The sequence below is a fragment of the Triticum aestivum genome, chromosome 3A, assembly GCF_018294505.1.
Source record: "Triticum aestivum cultivar Chinese Spring chromosome 3A, IWGSC CS RefSeq v2.1, whole genome shotgun sequence".
NCBI lineage: Eukaryota > Viridiplantae > Streptophyta > Magnoliopsida > Poales > Poaceae > Triticum > Triticum aestivum.
The window spans coordinates 198882233-198905062 of NC_057800.1; the positions used below are offsets into that span (position 1 = coordinate 198882233).

At 48.4% G+C, this 22830-nt stretch overlaps 2 protein-coding genes across 3 annotated transcripts; one reads left to right on the plus strand and one right to left on the minus strand.

The window, feature by feature from the left end:
* Nucleotides 1-874: 874 nt before the first annotated feature.
* Nucleotides 875-3351, minus strand: LOC123060954 (replication protein A 14 kDa subunit). Of its 2 annotated transcripts, none has more exons than XM_044483816.1 (3): nucleotides 3183-3351; nucleotides 2143-2403; nucleotides 875-1247 (listed from the first exon to the last, which is right to left on the minus strand). In XM_044483816.1, the coding sequence occupies exons 2-3, from the start codon at nucleotides 2399-2401 to the stop codon at nucleotides 1183-1185; spliced, it is 324 nt and encodes a 107-aa protein (XP_044339751.1). In that variant the 5' UTR covers nucleotides 2402-2403; nucleotides 3183-3351; the 3' UTR covers nucleotides 875-1182. The 2 variants fall into 2 exon arrangements, with proteins under 2 accessions (XP_044339751.1, XP_044339752.1); XM_044483817.1 differs by having other exon boundaries at nucleotides 3187-3325.
* A 2112-nt stretch (nucleotides 3352-5463) lies between these two features.
* LOC123058238 (beta-glucosidase BoGH3B-like) lies at nucleotides 5464-21901 on the plus strand. The gene is made up of 7 exons (XM_044481032.1): nucleotides 5464-5695; nucleotides 5776-5980; nucleotides 6392-6875; nucleotides 6955-7059; nucleotides 7146-7533; nucleotides 7616-7947; nucleotides 21842-21901. Exons 1-7 carry the CDS (start codon nucleotides 5464-5466, stop codon nucleotides 21899-21901), a joined length of 1806 nt encoding a protein of 601 aa, XP_044336967.1.
* Nucleotides 21902-22830: the final 929 nt, after the last annotated feature.

The following is a 22830-nucleotide window of genomic DNA, read 5'->3' on the forward strand; positions in this document are numbered from 1 at the left end:
GCGTAATTCAAAATCGTAGGCATCTTCTTTCGAAAACCAAATGGCGATGCTATTTTTTCTCTGTGCATCATGATGGGGACTGTACTTGTTCTCAAAGTTTTAGTGGCATTGAAGCCTTTGGCCTCTTTGGCTTGTGGACGATTTAAGAGGTTTTCTTCTAAATCCCTATTGTCCCTTTCCATAAGTAGTTCCACAAAGAGCTGGTTTTTCCTTCTGTTCTGTCTCTTTGATTTTGTTATTATGTTTCCTAGTGCAATCATGATCCATTGAATCCATGGTTTCAGTACACCTTTTATTGGGGTAGGAGAGTGGCATCATTTTTCAGTTTTACATCACGAGTGGTTACCTTGCTGTCAAGTTGGTGTCGGCAGGGGCTTCTTGATCAATTTTTCTCTCAGTTCAAAGGAATGATTCACATGTAGTCTAGTTAGTGAGTCGCAAGTTCATTTTCTTGGCTTCAGGAGTGAGCCTGCCTGCTGAAGGCGACAGGCTGTTTGGTGGAACGGTGAAAAGTACTCAAGAATGCTACGAATTGCAGGGAAAGGATTGATACTCCCTCTGCAAACAAATATAAGACTTTTTAGATCACCACTTGATTAGATCATAAAATTGGTCTTGTGCTACACTGAACCTGGAGGAAATTTCAACTGATAATCCAACACCAACCAAAAAAGCTCGCTTGAATTCACCACCATCAGTTTTGTGTGGCTTCAGACATTCAGTATAGAGTTCACAAATCATGTTCAACAGGACCTGTTTGATCAACGGATATATTTTCCAGCAAAGCATTCAGCTTGGAAGTAGTCTGGACTATGATTCTATGAAGGATTCATCAGAAATCATCAAGGTGCATTCGGGATCATCACACACCATCTGCAAGATAGTAACATAAACCTTCCAGGGTCCAAATCCATGTGATAGCAACATAAAGCTTTGGTTTACTTTGCTTAGAAGCAGCAAAAGCTATAGGCTCTCCAACTGCAAGGGGCGCACACACACTTGCCCTCATACAGCTACTACATAGATTAGGTCAACATGTCCTGATAAGTGCGCAAAGTTGACCCTAAGTAACAGATTACTGATGCGAGTGAAGTAACATTTGAACAGATCTTAAAGCGGCAAACACATCATCGATGACGAGCATGCTTGATTTTCCAAACATCTTCTGTGTGATGCTGAATTCTACAGGAACAGGTAATTGTACTTGTCGTTCACAAGCTTGCATAGCCCGTTGAATGCCACACCATCTGCAAGATTAACATGGTTGGGAGATCAATGAGGTTCTGAAAAGAGATAGATAATGTTGGATCACAAACAAAGATGTTGACTCAAGAAAAAGAAGGTCTAAGTAGAATTATTTCTGTGTGTCAGAAGTGCAGAATAAAATAATACAAAAGGCAGAAATGCCCTTGTTAATGAAGATGTCTTGGAAAGCTGTCATAAGAAATGCTGCACTGGTGAGCTAAATAAGTAAATAATCCTACTTATTCAGAATGATTGCTCATAAGCTACAATAAATTCTCTTCCCATGATAAATAATGTTTGCTGTCACCTTGACATCAATCCAAATATGATGGTCAAGTAATAAATGAGGCACCATTTCAAGGATGAAGCTAAGTTAATTAGAGCATCTCAAGAAAAATAACTAGGCGGATACTCGTCCTGCCCAATAGATTAAGTCAGTTTTGGCTTTACGGTTTTGGTTGTTCCAGAGAATAAAGGGAAACAGCTTCTAAACTTAGAATTTAGGTAAACACAAGTAGTCACCTGGGTTCCTCCGATGCTCTCAAACAAAATTAGATTTGAACGAGACATGTATTAATATATGTTGACGTAAACAAAGAATAACAAAGCCATGCGGTAAGTAGCAACCGGTTCAGGAACAAAGCTCATTCATAGAGTACTGAAAATGTATGCTTCATATTCATTCACCTTCTCCTCACTGATCTAAGGTGGTAATGGAACATCAATATAGGTACAGCTCCTCTTATGTCTATGGAATTATGTAAAAGAAAACAAAGTTGAATTTTGAAAAATTGAAAGTCAAACCTCATTGCAGCAAGAAGAATTAACCAACAATCACATTAATTGTAGTGAAGTGCAAAGAAAGACACTATAATCCAAAGACACATCAAATCTCACCAAAGTTTTCACCAAAATCAGTGCAAGATTCAGCACGAATGGACAGGCTGCTGTCAGCGATCCCAATAACCTCGATGTAGTGTGGTGGTTCAGGGGCACCAGAAGCACCTCTGATAGTCAACTGATGCCCATCAGTGGACAGCCCGAGAAGAACTCCACCTTCATTGTGTTGGACTTGAACCACTGTGCGCACTCGTCGCCCAAGAAACGTCTTCAGAGTCTCTCCATTGACAAATGGCGAAGGAGCTGAAGTATCCATCTCTGCATGGTGTGGCATCAAACTTATCAACTCAATTCAGCATTGTCATCAGATAGCATGGAGAATAAGTAAATTGACACATCTCATAGTCATTCCATCATGCCAAGCAACCACATGGAAGAAGATTACACATAGTGCCCTGGCAGTGTAGCTAAAGCTGTGGTACTGATAAGATGTAACCATGCTACAGAGTATCAGCCACATAAAACTTTTAGGGATGAGCTACATGCTGATTAACCAAACAGTTTGGCGGCTATCATAAATCATAGCAGAACCACTACGGCCAGTGACAGCATCCACAACTTGTGTTATCAAAATCTGCTCATATATAGCTGACAGAATGACCTCTCTAAATCACATGCTTGTTCATAGCCCTGCATTTCATTGGTTTCCGACGAGGGCCATATGCACATCAGATCCCTACGCTACCGTGGATCGATCTCGCACTTTCTGTAGAAGTAACTCAATCATATCGATCAATTGATAGATGTATTAACAAGGTCATGCCAGAAACAAATCCGGTAAGGAGCGAGAGCTCCGATGGAAGAAAGGAATCACCGCCACCGAATGAGACCACCCACAAAATTGTGTTTCCGGATTCGATTGGTCACGGCAAGCGAGGACCGATTTAAACTGGATGCGACTCGGTCGGATCTATCCAAGCAAGCTGCGCTAGGGGCTTCCATGCCACGGCAGAAGAAATCGATGGGGACACACCGATCCCGTAGACCCGTAGGGAACGTGAGGCAGGAGAAGGAGAGGGGGGTTCGAGATGTCGTACCCGCCTTGGTGAGAGCAGTCGGCGGGTTCGGCGGCGCTGAAGGGTCCGGCGCTTCGGCTTGGCGGCGGCTATGGAAACTGGGAGGTTTGGGAGAGAGAGCGAGGGGGCTGGGCGGGCTCGAGATGAGTACTTGCCAGCGGGAGCCGCGGGCGTGAAATGGGCTGGTTGGATGGCGCCAACGCCGGCCCTGCCAAAGCTGAGCGCGCCAATTTTTGGCGCGCGATTTCGCCGCCGCGGGCTCGGCAGGCTCTGGACGACGTGTGAACACTTTTTTTTTCGTGTATGTATTGTTTTATCTTGCTCATCCACAAAGCCCAACAGCCAACATACAAACCATTCAACCCAAAACTGATTCTTTACATGCTTCTACAATAGTCATGTATTCTGCTTCGGTGCTACATATGGGAGAAACTACTGGCTATAATGTTGACTTCCAGCTCACAGCACAATCATCAATAATGAAAACATAACCTGTAAGGACCTCCTCTCATCTAGATCACTAGAAGCAAAATCTAAATCCATGTAGCCAACAAGTCCCTCGCTAGCCTCGTTGAACTTCTAATAAGCATCGGAAGTGTCACGAACGTACCTAAAAATTTAGTAAACAATCTTCCAGTGTTCTTTACCAGGATTAGACATGTATCTATTGACCAAACTCATCGCGTATGATAAATCAGGACGAGGTCATGCATAGCCACAATACAGAAAACTATACGAATAGTTTGCTCCCCCCTCGGATGATCATGACCACCACCATCTTTAAATCATCGTCATCATTTTCTTTGTGTACCTCCTCGGGAAAAGAGTCTTTGAAAAATGTTTCCCACAACATCTTCATCTACACTATGCAACGGGCTAGTACTCAAATTGAGCCCATATATGAAGAAAACCCGAGAAAATGAAAAAATGCATTGGGGCAAATCGTCAAACACCTCACGAGTGGAGAGAGGTGACTATCGCGCTACCGGAGTTGGTGCATCGGCGAGGTTGCTGGAGATAAGATGGGATGGGGAGAGGCATGGGCACAAGGGGAACCAATTCCGGCCTTGCAATCAACCTACGCATTGCTGACGAAGTCTGCGACGGCTCAACTTTGACGGCGGGGTCGATCGACAAGGGGATGCGGGTTGGACACCAAGAATTCGCGCGTAGGTCGCATGTGGGCTCTGCTGCTCCGATGGATGTGTGGACGTGAAATCGAGGCATCGTAGTGGCCGACGAAGGGGTGGAGCTCGAGATGGCAGTGGAAGGCAATGGTGACGAAGCCCACGGTGCTTTCGCTCTTGTGTCAGGGTCGATCTATGAGGGGCATACAAATTGGACATTGAGAGCTCGCGGGTGGGCTCTCGGTTGCCTTCTTTTCCTCTAGTGGATGTTTGTGCGAGAAATCGGGGCATTGAAAAAAGACGTTAGAGGGGTGGTACTCGGGATGTTAGGGGCGGTCGAGAAGGGGAGACGAGTTGGACGATGGGAGCTTGCGCCCAGAGCGCCGGTGGCCTCCCTGCTCCTGCGATGAATGCTTGGGCACAAAACCCGAGGCGTCGCGGTGGTGGGTGGGACTTGGGACGGCGGTGGAGGGTAGCAGAGTTGGTTTCAGTCGCGGTGTTGGCGGATAAGGAGAAGGCGTGGCGAGTCTGGCAGTGGGGTTTTGTCAAAGGTAAGCGGTGTCGCGGAAGGAGATAAAAGGATTGAGAAACCTCCTCAAACTGCTTAATTTTGGGAAGGAAGGAGGTGTTTTGAGGAGCAACCCCTATTTCTTGTGAGAAGTTAACGGTTTTGAGGGAAGATCTACAAAATGTTTAACTCTCAAACATAAAATTTTCAGGGGGTGGAAAGAAGATTTGAGGAAAGGGTTGGAGATGCTCTTACTGAAAATCGGATAACCCACTTATCATGGTGCAAGCTTTTTATATATAGTGATTTTTTTTGAATTTTTATATATAGTGATATTCAGATGGTTCAAATGCGTCTAGGAGACCGTGGGGTTAGCTTTGACTTTTTCCCTCTTCTTTCACACTGAAGATGCCCTTAGGTACACTCCAATTTGTACTCTGCTTAATCCACAAAAGCTCTTGAACAAAGCAAATCAACGTGGTCGTTGGGGCGTGCGTGAAATTTTATAACTGCCATAGCCGGTGCTTGGTCGCTAAACTGGCCCATAAGTATGCACGGATGGCGAATGAAAGGCAGAGTGCTCCTTCACACTGCTAGCTACGTACAACATAGTACTCGTACAACTTTACGCCTGCACTGGCAGGTCGAGAAGCACCCGAGCTGGGCCATGGCGTTCCTCGGTAGCTACAGGGCGAGCGTTTTGCTGCTCCTGACATGCGCTAGTTGCATTTTGATGCCGGCGGCAGCCGACTATGCCAAGTACAAGGACCCGAAGCAGCTGCTCAACAGGCGGATCAGCGACCTGCTGGCGCGGATGACCGTCGCCGAGAAGATCGGCCAGATGTCTCAGATCGAGCGGGAGAACGCCACCGCCGACGTCGTCAAGGAGTTCTTCATAGGTACTCCGTGTCGTATATGCATTTCACGTGCATTTTTCTTAGGATGCGTTCAATTTATCAACGGCCCGCCCTGGCTGCAGGCAGCGTGCTGAGCGGCGGGGGCAGCGTCCCGGCGACGAACGCGACGCCGGAGGCGTGGGTGAGGATGGTGAACGAGATGCAGAGGGGCGCGCTCTCCACGCGCCTCGGCATCCCCATGCTCTACGGCATCGACGCCGTCCACGGCCACGGCAACGTCTACAGGGCCACCATCTTCCCGCACAACGTCGGCCTCGGCTGCACCAGGTACCTAGGTCAATAACGTTAATCGATCAGATCGATGGGTTCTCTAATAGTACATGATCAGATCGATGCACTAGTTAATCATCTTAAATTGAACGGCTAGCTTATATAATGTTCAAGTCTGTCGCTCATATACTAGCTGCAAGACCTAGCTACCCCAAGTTGTTTTTTGTGTTCGATGTTGCATTATAAAAGTAAAAGAAAATTCAAACGAGGAGCTCGCTCACATCTAGCACTACTACGTTGCACTTGCACGGAACCCACTTGCACCTACGTACACATAGATTCAAAATCATAAGTGCAGTGTTGTACCGATGGTGAGTCCAAACAACAGTTGGTTTGACACGAGTACTTCTGTTCACCACGGCGGTCTACTCTGAGGTGAACTCGGTCTTAATGCAACGTTTGGTCCAGGGACCCGGAGCTAGCGAAGAAGATCGGGGCGGCGGTGGCGCTGGAGGTGAGAGCCACGGGGATACCGTACGTGTTCGCTCCGTGCATGGCGGTGTGCAGGGACCCCAGGTGGGGCCGCTGCTACGAGAGCTTCAGCGAGGACACTAAGCTGGTGCAGCAGATGGCCTCCGTCATCTCTGGCTTCCAGGGCGAGATCCCGGCCGGCGGCCGCCGCGGCGCGCCCTACGTCGCCGCCGGGCAGCGCAACGTCGCGGCGTGCTCCAAGCACTACGTCGGCGACGGCGGCACGGCCGGCGGCGCCAACGAGGGCGACACGGCGGCCACTTTCCACGACCTGCTCAGCGTCCACATGCCGCCCTACTACAGCGCCGTCGCCCAGGGCGTCTCCACCGTGATGGTCTCCTTCTCCAGCTGGAACGGCGCCAAGATGCACGCCAACCGTTTCCTCATCACCGACTTCCTCAAAACCACGCTCAGATTCAGGGTCTCCGATCGACTTCTTCGCCGTGCATTTCTCTCTTGTAAACATGGTTCCTCTCACTCATCTATGTGTGTTTCTTCAGGGTTTTGTGATTTCGGATTGGGGAGGGATTGAAAGGATAACGACACCTAAAGGTGCCGACTACATGCTGTCCGTCAAGCTGGCAATCATGGCCGGCATCGACATGGTGAGTGAAGGAGTGCACTGCTACTGTTACTGTCAGTGTACACAACAAATCAACATCATTCATCCGGTCGCGCCTTTTCTTTTCAGATCATGATCCCGTACACATACACGGAGTTCATCGACGACCTCAGCACCTTGGTGCAGAACGGAACCATTCCGATGAGCAGGATCGACGACGCCGTCCGGCGGATCCTCCGTGTCAAGTTCACCATGGGTCTGTTCGAGAACCCCTACGCCGACTTCAGCCTCGCCGGCGAGCTCGGCAAACAGGAGCACCGCGACCTGGCGCGGGAGGCCGTGAGGAAGTCCCTCGTCCTGCTCAAGAACGGCAAGGCCGGCGAGAAGCCGCTGCTGCCGCTGCCCAAGAACGCGGGGAGCATCCTGGTCGCCGGCAGCCACGCCCACGACCTCGGCAACCAGTGCGGTGGCTGGACCATCACCTGGCAGGGCGTCGCCGGCAACAACCTCACCACCGGTAATGCACAATGATAGCGCGCCGTGCCATGCCAAGCGGCAACCGATCAACTGAATGAAACTAACAACGTGAACGCGCGCAGGGACTACGATCCTGGATGGCATCAAGCACGCCGTGGGGCACGGCACGGACGTGGTCTACTCCGAGAACCCCGACGCCGGCTTCATGCGGCAGAACAAGGCCCGCTTCGACTACGCCGTCGTCGTCGTCGGCGAGCCGCCCTACGCCGAGTCCTTCGGCGACAACCTCAACCTGACCGTGCCGGCGCCCGGCCCCAGCGTGATCCGGGACGTGTGCGGCAGCGTCAGGTGCGCCGTGGTGCTGGTCTCCGGCAGGCCGCTTGTCGTAGAGCCGTACATGGACGCGATCGACGCGCTGGTTGCGGCGTGGCTGCCGGGGACGGAGGGGCAGGGCGTATTAGACTGTATAGCTCCTGTATATGTGTACGTATATGAATACGTACGATGTAACGTTGTACCCTTGTTATATATATATGAGATAGACCACCCCTAAAGGGTTGAGCCAGTTCCCTAAACCTACTGTCTTACGTGGTATTAAATTAGGTCTACGCTTCCGCTACACCCCAAGCCGCCGCCGCCCCACGTCGCGCCGTCGCCATCTTCGATCGCGCCACCGCCACCATGTCGGGATCCGTCGCCTCGGGCTCCTCCACGGCCAGCTACCTGCCGGCCTCCCTGGCGGCCCTCCTCTCCCGGCCCCTCGACTCCGCCGCGGCTGCTTCACTCCCGATCGGGACGAGGAGCGTCGGCTCCTTCTTCTCCTCGTCGCCGGGAACCACGCTGGTGGTCCGCACTTCCAGCGCCACGACGGACGACTCCCTTGTTGGAAATATGCCCTAGAGGCAATAATAAAAGTGTTATTGTTATATTTCTTAGTTCATGATAATAGTCTTTTATTCATGCTATAACTGTATTATCCGGAAATCGTAATACACGTGTGAATACATAAACCACAATATGTCCCTAGTGAGCCTCTAGTTGACTAGCTCGTTGTGATCAACAGATAGTCATGGTTTCCTGGCTATGGACATTGGATGTCGTTGATAACGGGATCACATCATTAGGAGAATGATGTGATGGACAAGACCCAATCCTAAGACTAGCACAAAGATCGTGTAGTTCGTTTGCTAGAGCTTTGCAAATGTCAAGTATCTCTTCCTTTGACCATGAGATCGTGTAACTCCTGGATACCGTAGGAGTGCTTTGAGTGTATCAAACGTCACAACGTAACTGGGTGACTATAAAGGTGCACTACAGGTATCTCCGAAAGTATCTATTGTTTTATGCGGATCGAGACTGGGATTTGTCACTCCGTGTAAACGGAGAGGTATCTCTGGGCCCACTCGGTAGGACATCATCATATGCGCAATGTGACCAAGGAGTTGATCACGGGATGATGTGTTACGGAACGAGTAAAGTGACTTGCCGGTAACGAGATTGAACAAGGTATCGGTATACCGACGATCAAATCTCGGGCAAGTAAAATACCGCTAGACAAAGGGAATTGTATACGGGATCGATTGAGTCCTTGACATCGTGGTTCATCCGATGAGATCATCGTGGAACATGTGGGAGCCAACATGGGTATCCAGATCCCACTGTTGGTTATTGACCGGAGAAGGTCTCGGTCATGTCTGCATGTCTCCCGAACCCGTAGGGTCTACACACTTAAGGTTCGATGACGCTAGGGTTATAAAGGAAGCTTGTATGTGGTAACCGAATGTTGTTCGGAGTCCCGGATGAGATCCCGGACGTCACGAGGAGTTCCGGAATGGTCCGGGGGTAAAGATTTATATATAGGAAGTCCTGTTTCGGCCATCGGGACAAGTTTCGGGGTCATCGGTATTGTACCGGGACCACCGGAAGGGTCCCGGGGGCCCACCGGGTGGGGCCACCTGCCCCGGGGGGCCACATGGGCTGTAGGGGGTGCGCCTTGGCCTACATGGGCCAAGGGCACCAGCCCCAAGAGGCCCATGCGCCTGGGGAAACCCTAAAGGAAGAGTCCCAGCAGGGGAAGGCACCTCCTAGGTGCCTTGGGGGGGGGGGGGAGGACTCCTCCCCTGGCCGCCGCCCCCTTGGAGATTGGATCTCCTAGGGGCTGGCGCACCCCCCCCCCTGGGATCCCTATATATAGTGGGGTAGGAGGGCCTCCCAAACACACCTTATGCCTTTGGTGCAGCCCCTCCCTCTCTCCCAAGTTCTTCTCCTCTCCCGTGGTGCTTGGCGAAGCCCTGCGGGATTGCCACGCTCCTCCATCACCACCACGCCGTTGTGCTGCTGCTGGATGGAGTCTTCCTCAACCTCTCCCTCTCTCCTTGCTGGATCAAGGCGTGGGAGACGTCACCGGGCTGTACGTGTGTTGAACGCGGAGGTGCCGTCCGTTCGGCACTTGATCATCGGTGATCTGAATCACGACGAGTACGGCTCCATCAACCCCGTTCACTTGAACGCTTCCGCTTAGCGATCTACAAGGGTATGTAGATGCACTCCCCTTTCTACTCGTTGCTGGTCTCTCCATAGATAGATCTTGGTGATTCGTAGGAAAATTTTTGAATTTCTGCTACGTTCCCCAACAGTGGTATCAGAGCCAGGTTTATTGCGTAGATTCTTTGCACGAGTAGAACACAAAGTAGTTGTGGGCGTTGATGTTGTTCAATATGCTTACCGTTACTAGTCCAATCTTGTTTCGACGGTATTGTGGGATGAAGCGGCCCGGACCGACCTTACACGTACTCTTACGTGAGACAGGTTCCACCGATTGACATGCACTTGGTGCATAAGGTGGCTAGCGGGTGCCAGTCTCTCCCACTTTAGTCGGAACGGATTCGATGAAAAGGGTCCTTATGAAGGGTAAATAGCAATTGGCATATCACGTTGTGGTGTTGCGTAGGTAAGAAACGTTCTTGCAAGAAACCCATAGCAGCCACGTAAAACATGCAACAACAATTAGAGGACGTCTAACTTGTTTTTGCAGGGTATGCTATGTGATGTGATATGGCCAAAAGGATGTGATGAATGATATATGTGATGTATGAGATTGATCATGTTCTTGTAATAGGATTCACGACTTGCATGTCGATGAGTATGACAACCGGCAGGAGCCATAGGAGTTGTCTTTATTTTTTGTATGACCTGCGTGTCATTGAAGAACGCCATGTAACTTACTTTACTTTATTGCTAAACGCGTTAGCCATAGAAGTAGAAGTAGTCGTTGGCGTGACAACTTCATGAAGACACGATGATGGAGATCATGATGATGGAGATCATAGTGTCATGCCGGTGACGATGATGATCATGGAGCCCCGAAGATGAAGATCAAAGGAGCTATATGATATTGGCCATATCATGTCACTAGTCTATTTGATTGCATGTGATGTTTATCATGTTTATGCATCTTGTTTGCTTAGAACGACGGTAGTAAATAAGATGATCCCTCACAAATTTCAAGAAGTGTTCCCCCCTAACTGTGCACCATTGCTACAGTTCGTCGCTTCTAAGCACCACGTGATGATCGGGTGTGATGGATTCTTACGTTCACATACAACGGGTGTAAGACAGTTTTACACAGCGAAAACACTTAGGGTTAACTTGACGAGCCTAGCATGTGCAGACATGGCCTCGGAACACGGAGACCGAAAGGTCGAGCATGAGTCGTATAGTAGATACGATCAACATGAAGATGTTCACCGACGTTAACTAGTCCGTCTCACGTGATGATCGGACACGGCCTAGTTGACTCGGATCATGTGATCACTTAGATGACCAGAGGGATGTCTATCTGAGTGGGAGTTCATAAGATGAACTTAATTATCCTGAACATAGTCAAAAGACCTTTTGCAAATTATGTCGTAGTTCACGCTATAGTTCTACTGTTTTAGATATGTTCCTAGAGAAAATATAGTTGAAAGTTGACAGTAGCGATTATGCGGACACTAGAACGCTTATGTCCTTAATGCACTGCTCAGTGTGCTGAACCCCAAATGTCGTTTGTGGATGTTGTGAACATCGGACATACACGTTTTGATAACTACGTGATAGTTCAGTTAAACGGTTTAGAGTTGAGGCACTAAAGACGTTTTCGAAACGTCGCGGAACATATGAGATGTTTCGAGGGCTGAAATTGGGATTTCAGGCTCGTGCCCACGTCAAGAGGTATGAGACCTCCGACAATTTTCTTAGCCTACAAACTAAGGGAGAAAAGCTCAATCGTTGAGCTTGTGCTCAGATTGTCTGAGTGCAACAATCACTTGAATCAAGTGGGAGTTAATCTTCCAGATGAGATAGTGATGTTTCCCCAAAGTCATTGCCACCGAGCTGCTAGAGCTTCGTGATGAACTATAACATATCAGGGATAAATAAGATGATCCTTGAGATATTCACGATGTTTGACACCGCGAAAGTAGAAATCAAGAAGGAGCATCAATTGTTGATGGTTGGTGAAACCACTAGTTTCAAGAAGGGCAAGGGCAAGAAGGGATACTTCATGAAACGGCAAATCAGCTGCTGCTCCAGTGAAGAAACCCAAGGTTGAACCCAAACCCGAGACTAAGTGCTTCTGTAATAAGGGGAACAGTCACTAGAGCAGAATTACCCTAGATACTTGGTAGATGAGAAGGCTGGCAAGGTCGATAGAAGTATATTGGATATACATTATGTTAATGTGTACTTTACTAGTACTCCTAGTAGCACCAGGGTATAAGATACCGATTCGGTTGCTAAGTGTTAGTACCTCGAAATAAAAGGCTACGGAATAAACGGAGACTAGCTAAAGGTGAGCTGACGATATATGTTGGAAGTGTTCCCAAGGTTGATATGATCAAGCATCGCACGCTCCCTCTACCCACCGAGATTGGTGTTTGCGTTGAGCATAGACATGATTGGATTATGTCTATCGCAATACGGTTATTCATTTAAGGAGAATAATGGTTACTCTGTTTATTTGAATAATACCTTCAATGGTCTTACACCTAAAATGAATGGTTTATTGAATCTCGATCGTAGTGATACACATTTTCATGCCAAAAGATATAAGATAGTAATGATAGTACCACTTACTTGTGGCACTGCCATGTAAGTCATAATGGTATAAAACACATGAAGAAGCTCCATATTGATGGATCTTTGGACTCACTCGTTTTGAAAAGTTTGAGACATGCGAACCATGTCTATTGGTGTATATGCATGAAGAAACTCCATGCAAATGGACCGTTCGGACTCACTTGATTTTGAATCACTTGAGATATGCAAATCATACCACATAGGCAAGATGACTGAAAAGCCTCGGTTTCAATAAGATGGAACAAGATAGCAACTTGTTGGAAGTAACACATTTTGATGTGTGCAGTCCAATAAGTGCTGAGGCATGCAGTGAATATCGTTATGTTCTTACTTCACAGATGATTCGAGTAGATGTTGAGAATATTTACTTGATGAAACACAAGTCTGAATTATTGAATGGTTCAAGTAATTTCAGAGTGAAGTAGAAGATCATTGTGATAAGAGGATAAAATGTCTATGATACGATCATAGAGATGAATATCTGAGTTACGAGTTTTGGCACACAATTAAGACATTGTGGAAAATGTTTCACAATTAATACCGCCTGGAACACCATAGTGTGATGGTGTGTCCGAACATCATAGTTGCACCCTATTGGATATGGTGCGTACCATGATGTCTCTTATCGAATTACCACTATCGTTCATGGGTTAGGCATTAGAGACAACCACATTCACTTTAAATAGGGCACCACGTAATTCCGATGAGATGACACCGTATGAATTATGGTTTAGAGAAACCTAAGTTATCGTTTCTTAAAAGTTTGGGGCTGCGACGCTTATATGAAAAAGTTTCAGGTTGATAAGCTCGAACCCAAAGCGGATAAAATGCATCTTCATAGGAAACCCAAAACAGTTGGGTATACCTCCTAATTCAGATCCGAAAGCAATATGGATTGTTTCTAGAATCGGGTCCTTTCTCGAGGAAAAGTTTCTCTCGAAAGAATTGAGTGGGAGGATGGTGGAGACTTGATGAGGTTATTGAACCATATCTTCAACTAGTGTGTGGCAGGGCACAGGAAGTTGTTCCTGTGGCACCTACACCAATTGAAGTGGAAGCTTATGATATTGATCATGAAACTTCGGATCAAGTCACTACCAAACCTCGTGGGATGACAAGGATGCGTACTACTTCAGAGTGGTACGTAATCCTGTCTTGAAAGTCATGTTGCTAGACAACAATGAACCTACGAGCTATGGAGAAACGATGGTGGGCCCGGATTCCGATAAATGGCTTGAGGCCATAAAATCCGAGAGAGGATCCATGTATGACTACAGATGGATTTCAAAACGAAGACGGACAATGATGGTAAATGTCACCATTAAGAAAGCTCGACTTGTCATTAAGATGTTTTCCGACAAGTTCAAGGAGTTGACTACGATGAGATTTTCTCACTCGTAGCGATGCTAAGAGTCTGTTGGAATTATATTAGCGATTACTGCATTATTTATGAAATCTTGCAGATAGGATGTCAAAACATTGTTTCCTCGACGATTTTCTTGAGGAAAGGTTGTATGTGATACAACCGGAAGGTTTTGTCAATCCCGAAAGATGCTAATAAGTATGCAAAGCTCCAGCAATCCTTCTAAGGACTGGAGTGAGCATCTCGGAGTTGGAATGTATGCTTTCATGATGATCAAAGATTTTGGGTTTGTACAAAGTTTATGAGAAACTTGTATTTCCAAAGAAGTGAGTGGGAGCACTATAGAATTTCTGATGAGTATATGTTGTTGACATATTGATGATCAGAAATGATGTAGAATTTCTAGAAAGCATATAGGGTTATTTTGAAAGCGTTTTTCAATGGAAAGCCTGGATTAAGCTACTTGAACATTGAGCATCAAGATCTATAAGGATAGATCAAAATGCTTAATAATACTTTCAAATGAGCACATACCTTGACATGATCTTGAAGGTGTTCAAGATGGACCAGTCAAAGAAGGAGTTCTTGCCTGAGTTGTAAGGTACGAAGTTAAGACTTAAAGCTCGACCACGGCAGAATAGAGAGAAAGGACGAAGGTCGTCCCCTATGCTTAAGACGTAGGATCTTCAGTATGCTATGCTGTGTACCGCACCTGAAGTGTGCCTTGCCATGAGACAGTCAAGGGGTACAAGAGTGATCCAAGAATGGCTCACAGTACAGCGGTCAAAGTTATCCTTAGTAACTAGTGGACTAAGGAATTTTCTCGATTATGGAGGTGGTAAAAGAGTTCGTCGTAAAGGTTACGACGATGCAAGCTTGACACCTATCCGGATAGCTCTGAGTAGAGAGACCGGATACATATAATGGAGCAATAATTTAGAATAGCTCCAAGTAGAACAATTGTTTGGAATAGCTCCAAATAGAGCGTGGTAGCTGCATCTAGGAGATGACATAGAGATTTGTAAAGCACACACGGATCTGAAAGGTTCGGACCCGTTGACTAAAACCTCTCTCACAAGCAACATGATCAAACATAAAACTCATTGAGTGTTAATCACATAGTGATGTGAACTAGACTACTGACTCTAGTAAACTCTTGGGTATTAGTCACATGGCGATGTGACCTGTGAGTGTTAATCACATGGCGATGTGAACTAGATTATTGACTCTAGTGCAAGTGGGAGACTGTTGGAAATATGCCCTAGAGGCAATAATAAAAGTGTTATTATTATATTTCTTAGTTCATGATAATAGTCTTTTATTCATGCTATAACTGTATTATCCGGAAATCGTAATACACGTGTGAATACATAGACCACAATATGTCCCTAGTGAGCCTCTAGTTGACTAGCTCGTTGTGATCAACAGATAGTCATGGTTTCCTGGCTATGGACATTGGATGTCGTTGATAACGGGATCACATCATTAGGAGAATGATGTGATGGACAAGACCCAATCCTAAGACTAGCACAAAGATCGTGTAGTTCGTTTGCTAGAGCTTTGCAAATGTCAAGTATCTCTTCCTTTGACCATGAGATCGTGTAACTCCTGGATACCGTAGGAGTGCTTTGAGTGTATCAAACGTCACAACGTAACTGGGTGACTATAAAGGTGCACTACAGGTATCTCCGAAAGTATCTATTGTTTTATGCGGATCGAGACTCGGATTTGTCACTCCGTGTAAACGGAGAGGTATCTCTGGGCCCACTCGGTAGGACATCATCATATGCGCAATGTGACCAAGGAGTTGATCACGGGATGATGTGTTACGGAACGAGTAAAGTGACTTGCCGGTAACGAGATTGAACAAGGTATCGGTATACCGACGATCGAATCTCGGGCAAGTAAAATACCGCTAGACAAAGGGAATTGTATACGGGATCGATTGAGTCCTTGACATCGTGGTTCATCCAATGAGATCATCGTGGAACATGTGGGAGCCAACATGGGTATCCATATCTCGCTGTTGGTTATTAACCGGAGAACGTCTCGGTCATGTCTGCATGTCTCCCGAACCCGTAGGGTCTACACACTTAAGGTTCGATGACGCTAGGGTTATAAAGAAAGCTTGTATGTGGTAACCGAATGTTGTTCGGAGTCCCGGATGAGATCCCGGACGTCACGAGGAGTTCCGGAATGGTCCGGAGGTAAAGATTTATATATAGGAAGTCCTGTTTCGGCCATCGGGACAAGTTTCGGGGTCATCGGTATTGTACCGGGACCACCGGAAGGGTCCCGGGGGCCCACCGGGTGGGGCCACCTGCCCCGGGGGGCCACATGGGCTGTAGGGGGTGCGCCTTGGCCTACATGGGCCAAGGGAACCAGCCCCAAGAGGCCCATGCGCCTAGGGAACCCTAGAGGGAAGAGTCCTCGAAGGGGAAGGCACCTCCGAGGTGCCTTAGGGAGGATGGACTCCTCCCCTCCCTCTTGGCCGCCGCACCAGATGCCATCTAGGGCTGGCCGCCGCCCCTAGGGGGTGGGAAACCCTAAAGGGGGCGCAGCCCTCCCCTTCCCCTATATATATGAGGCCTAGGGGCTGCCCATAACACATGATTTGATCTCTCGTTGGTGCAGCCCTGCCTCTCTCCCTCCTCCTCCTCTCCCATGGTGCTTGGCGAAGCCCTGCCGATTGCCACGCTCCTCCACCACCACCACGCCGTTGTGCTGCTGTTGGATGGAGTCTTCCTCAACCTCTCCCTCTCTCCTTACTGGATCAAGGCGTGGGAGACGTCACCGGGTTGTACGTGTGTTGAACGCGGAGGTGCCGTCCGTTCGGCACTTGATCATCGGTGATCTGAATCACGACGAGTACGACTCCATCAACCCCGTTCACTTGAACGCTTCCGCTTAGCGATCTACAAGGGTATGTAGATGCACTCCCCTTTCTACTCGTTGCTGGTCTCTCCATAGATAGATCTTGGTGATTCGTAGGAAAATTTTTGAATTTCTGCTACGTTCCCCAACATCCCTGCCCGCCTTCGCCAGTGCCAACGCTGCTGCCCCGATGGAGGCCTCTGCCTCGGCCCTGATGGCCGGTCTCGCCGCGTCGGGCGCGACTCCTGCGCCATCGATCTCCGCGGCTGGGCCTGTCGCCACTGCCCCTATGGCGCCTTTGCCTCTGGCAGTCTCCACGGGTTCTCTACCGCCGCCGCCATTTCACTTCGGAAACCTTATCACCATCAAGTTGTCGGCGGACAACTACATCTTCTGGCGTGCGCAGGTCCTCCCGCTTCTTGGGAGTCATTACCTGCTTGGCTACGTCGACGGTTCTCTCCCTTGTCCTCCTGCGCTTATTGACAGCGTGCACGGCCCGGTCTACAATCCGGCGCACCGTGTTTGGATGGGGCAGGACCAAGAGAACCTCTCCTCCATCCAGGGGTCGCTCACTCCGGCCGTTGCCGGTCTTGTTGTCTTCGCCAAGACGTCTCATGAGGCTTGGACCATCCTTGAGCGCTCCTTTGCAGCACAGTCGCAGGCTCGTGTCTCTTCGCTCCGTCGTCAACTTGGGGAGTGTCAGAAACTTGACTCCACTGCCACCGAGTTCTACAACAAGTTCAAGGGCCTCGCCGACACGCTGGCTTCTATTGGACAGCCCCTTACTGACTCCGAGTTCAACTCGTTTATTGTCAATGGTCTTGATGAGGAGTATGATGCCTTAGTCGAGATCATTAACGAGCGGGGCAACTCCACACCCATGATGGCGCACGAGGTCTTTTCCCGTCTCCTTCTCACTGAGCAACGGGTTGAAACGCGTCGCTCCAGGAGCAGCGGCTCCCTCTCGGCCCACACCGCCACGAAGGGTGGCCGCGCATCTTCATCATCTCGGGCCCCTTCGGGGCTGCCACCACCGCCCACTTCGGCCCCCCCTCCTACTGCAACATTACCGGGGGCTGGCGGTCCTCGTGTGTGTCAGCTTTGTGGTCGTGATGGACACTGGGCCTCTAAGTGTCACAAGCGCTTTCAGAAGAGTTTTCTGGGCCTCGGCAATGATGGCAAGGACACACGCAACTTTGCGCGCCAAGTGGCCATGGCAGAAAAACCGATGGCCACAAAGCAGCAAGGGCACACTCAGTCCTACTCTGTTGATCCTCACTGGTACATGGACTCCGGGGCAACGGAGCATCTGACGAGTGAGATGGGCAAGCTCCATACTCGCGAACCCTACCATGGCTCCGACAAAATATCCACCGCCAATGAAGCAGGTATGCATATATCTCATATTGGTCAAGCATCTGTTCTTACTAGGCATGCAAATAGGAGTCTTCAGCTTCGTAATGTGCTTAGAGTTCCCTCTGTGACACGTAATCTTCTTTCTGTTCCTAAACTCACACGTGATAATAATGTGCTTTGTGAATTTCATCCTTTTGATCTTTTTATTAAGGATCGGGGCACGAGGGACATTCTTCTTAGCGGGCGGTTGTGCCAGGGCCTCTATCGTTTGGAGCATCCTGGTGTCGCTCGCGTGTTCAGTGGAGTTCGGGTATCTCCGTCGCAGTGGCATGCTCGTCTTGGTCACCCGGCCACACCTATCGTTCGTCATGTTTTGCGTCGTCATGAGCTTCCTAGCATGTCTAGTAATAAAGATGTAGCAGTGTGTGATGCTTGTCAGCAAGGGAAAAGTCATCAACTTCCTTTTTCAGAGTCCAGTCGTGAGGTTAAACATCCTTTAGAACTTGTTTTCTCTGATGTATGGGGTCCTTCTCAGACTTCTGTCAGTGGTCACAATTATTATATCAGTTTCGTTGATGCTTATAGTCGCTTTACCTGGCTTTACCTTATTAAACGAAAATCTGATGTGTTTGACATTGTTGTCCAGTTCCAAAAACATGTTGAACGCCTTCTCAAGCACAAAATTGTTCATGTCCAGTCGGACTGGGGGGGTGAGTATCGCAACCTCAACTCCTTCTTTCAGTCGCTTGGGATCGCTCACCGTTTAGCATGTCCACATACACATCAACAGAACGGTTCTGTGGAACGTAAGCATCGTCACATTGTTGAAACTGGTCTGACTCTTTTGGCCCATGCATCGGTTCCGTTTCGGTTCTGGAGTGATGCCCTTACCACTGCATGTTTTCTCATAAACCGCACTCCCACTCGTGTTTTGAACATGAAGACTCCACTCGAAGTTCTCCTTAACGAACAACCTGATTATACCTTCTTTAAGGTTTTTGGGTGTGCTTGTTGGCCACATCTCCGTCCTTATAACAAACGCAAGCTTGAGTTTCGTTCCAAGAAGTGTGTTTTTCTTGGTTATAGCTCTCTTCATAAAGGTTACAAATGTCTTCATGTTCCCACAAATCGTGTCTACATATCTCGGGATGTTGTGTTTGATGAGCAAGTCTTTCCTTTTGCGAAGCTTCCTATGTCCACTGCTGAACCATTGCCTTTGCATTCATCCTCCGTTGCATCTGACCAATTTGATGATATTGCATACTCTCTTATTTTGCTGCCTAACCATGGTGCAGGCACTGGACGTGGGGCTCGGTTGGAGATTTTGGAGGAGCCATCGTCTCCTCTTGATGATCGTGAGGTGTCCCTGCATGGCCTCGGCGATCGTGCTCATGCACATCAGGCCGAACCTCCGCCTACGATGACTGCTTCAGCGCCCCCGACCTCTGGACCGGCGCCCTTGATCACCGGGCCATCTTCGTCGCCCATGGGCCCGGAGTCAGTTTCTGCCCCGGCCTCGTTGTTTCGCCAGGAGGTTTCGTCGTCTCGGCCTGTCACCACGTCTGCTGAGCCGGCCTCGCCGCTTCGCCAGGAGGCCTCGCCGTTCTCTCGGCCCACCATCACGCCGACCTCGTCACCCACTCGGTCTGGTGCGGCTGGGCCGTGCTCGCCTGGGCCGTGCTCGCCTGCCCCTGGAGTCCAGTCGCCGTTGCTCCTTGAGGCATCCCCATCGGTGGTCGAGGCCTCTCCATCATCGTCATCGCCTGCTTCGCCGTCTGTACACTCTGAGGCGTCGCCATCACCGCCACCTGTGCCTCCTGTGGCTCCTCAACGACCACATACACGGAGTCGCAGTGGAGTATTTCAGCCCAAACAGCGTACTGATGGTACGGGTGCCTGGTTGGCTGCATGCCTGGCTGCCATCCGTGCGGATCCTACCTCTGAGCCTCGTACGTATCAAGCTGCTCTCAGCATACCTCATTGGCGAGAGGCTATGGAACAGGAGTATCATGCTCTTCTTCGTAACAAGACATGGACCCTTGTTCCTCCACCACCCCGAGTTAATGTCATCGATTCCAAATGGGTTTTCAAAGTGAAGAAGCATTCTGATGGTTCTATTGAGCGCTACAAGGCGCGGCTGGTTGCTCGAGGATTTCGGCAGCGTTATGGTCTTGATTATGATGACACCTTCAGCCCAGTTGTTAAACCGACTACCATCAGGCTTCTTCTCTCTCTTGCAGTTACTCGGGGATGGTTTCTTCGTCAGCTTGATGTGCAGAATGCTTTTCTGCATGGTGTCCTGGAGGAGGAGGTCTATATGCGGCAGCCACCAGGGTTCTCTGATCCTGATCGTCCTGATTATCTGTGTCGTCTTACGAAAGCACTCTATGGTCTGAAGCAGGCTCCCCGTGCTTGGCATGCTCGTCTTGCGACAGCTCTCCGTGCTCATGGTTTTGCATCCTCGGCTGCTGACTCTTCGTTATTTCTTCTCCAACGGCCCCAAGTTATCATGTATCTGCTGGTCTATGTGGATGATATTATACTTGTCAGTTCTTCTCAGTCGGCTGCTTCTGCTCTTGTTCGGTCCCTTGGTGCTGATTTTGCAGTCAAAGATCTTGGGAAGCTTCACTACTTTCTTGGTGTGGAAGTCGCTTCTCTCTCTGATGGTCTTGTTATGACACAAAAGAAGTACTGTTTGGACTTGCTGCAGCGAGCTGGAATGCTTAAGTGCAAACCAACTACTACACCTATGTCTGCTACTGACATGATTACTGCTATAGATGGTGAGCTCCTTCCCTCTGCTGATGCGACACAGTACAAAAGTATTGTTGGTGGGTTGCAGTACTTGACGATCACCCGTCCAGATATTTCATTTGCTGTCAACAGAGTATGCCAGTATCTCCGTGCACCACGTGATGCTCATTGGTCTGCAGTTAAGCGCATCTTGCGTTACATTCGTTTCACATTGTCCTATGGATTACACATTCGGCCGAATCCCTCTGGGATCATTTCAGCATATTCTGATGCGGATTGGGCTGGCAGTCCGGATGACAGGCGATCCACGGGGGGCTATGCTGTGTTCTTTGGCTCTACTTTGATCGCCTGGAGTGCTCGGAAACAAGCTACTGTTTCACGTAGCAGTACTGAAGCTGAGTATAAGGCTGTGGCTAATGCAACTGCAGAGATTATCTGGGTGCAGTCTTTACTTCAGGAGTTGGGTATATCTCAATCACAGTCTCCTATTCTTTGGTGTGATAACATCGGTGCTACATACCTATCTGCTAATCCAGTATTTCATGCCCGAACGAAACACATCGAAGTGGACTATCATTTTGTACGGGAACGGGTATCTCAGAAGCAACTACAGATCAAGTTCATCTCCTCCAAAGATCAACTTGCAGACATCTTCACCAAGCCGTTACCTCTTCCACAGTTTGAGCATTGTCGGGGCAATCTTACCCTTCTAGATTCTTTAGGAAGTGACTAAGATTGAGGGAGGGTATTAGACTGTATAGCTCCTGTATATGTGTACGTATATGAATACGTACGATGTAACGTTGTACCCCCTTGTTATATATATATGAGATAGGCCATCCCTAGAGGGTTGAGCCAGTTCCCTAAACCTATTGTCTTACAGGGCGTGAGCGACGTGCTGTTCGGCGACTACGGGTTCAGTGGGAAGCTGGCGCGGACGTAGTTCCGCTCGGTGGAGCAGCTGCCGATGAACGTCGGCGACGCGCAGCACGATCCCCTGTTCCCCTTCGGGTTCGGGCTCCAGACACGCGCGGCTGCTGACATGGAAGCTCTGAACTGATAGATGCGCCTGCCGCTAACTGAGGGAAACTCCGCTCGCAGTGGTTTAAGAGAATTAGCTACTCCTGTGGCAACTAATTTATTATTCATCAGATGATCAGAACTAAAATTTTCGTGTAAACTGTTTGCTGTGTGTCAGTGTCGGGCGCGACCATCAGAACTAGACGTTTCCCCTAAAAAAAACTGCTCTAGACGTCTCCCGTACGGATTCCCAATTAGCAATCGCCTACGGGGCAACGACTACTTTTTTTTTGAGGGGCAAAAGGGATTTTATTAACAATGTGCGGAATACAAATGATATGGGCAATATCCCTAGCCACAAGTGGCGCCCGACTGCAAGAGAAGTAGCAGCTTTAACCAAAGCATGAGCTTCATAGTTCGACTCATGAAATTCAAAAAAAATATATTAACAAACTCTAGTTCCTCCATGCGGTCCTTTATCTCGTGCAGGTCCGGTTAGTGCAGTTTGCTGGTTGCGCGGTGTAGGTTCGTTCTGCTCCGATTTTACTCATCTCTAAAAACATGCACCCATTTTCTTTCTATTTCATTTCATTTTGCTTATTTATTTACATTTATTTTGTATCTTTTTAAATTTTGCACTGTTTTTTTCATCGTTCTACATTAGTTTTCTTCTTTTTTCGGTTTTCTCTGTTCTTATGTCTTTTTTTCTTTTCCTTTGTTTCTTTGTTAGTTATTATCGCTTTTTTTAACACATATTTACTTTTATCATGGTAACCAATGTACATTTGTAGAGCACACAAGAATTTTTTTTATACACTGCTAGAAATTTATGACGCACATTTTTTTAAATAT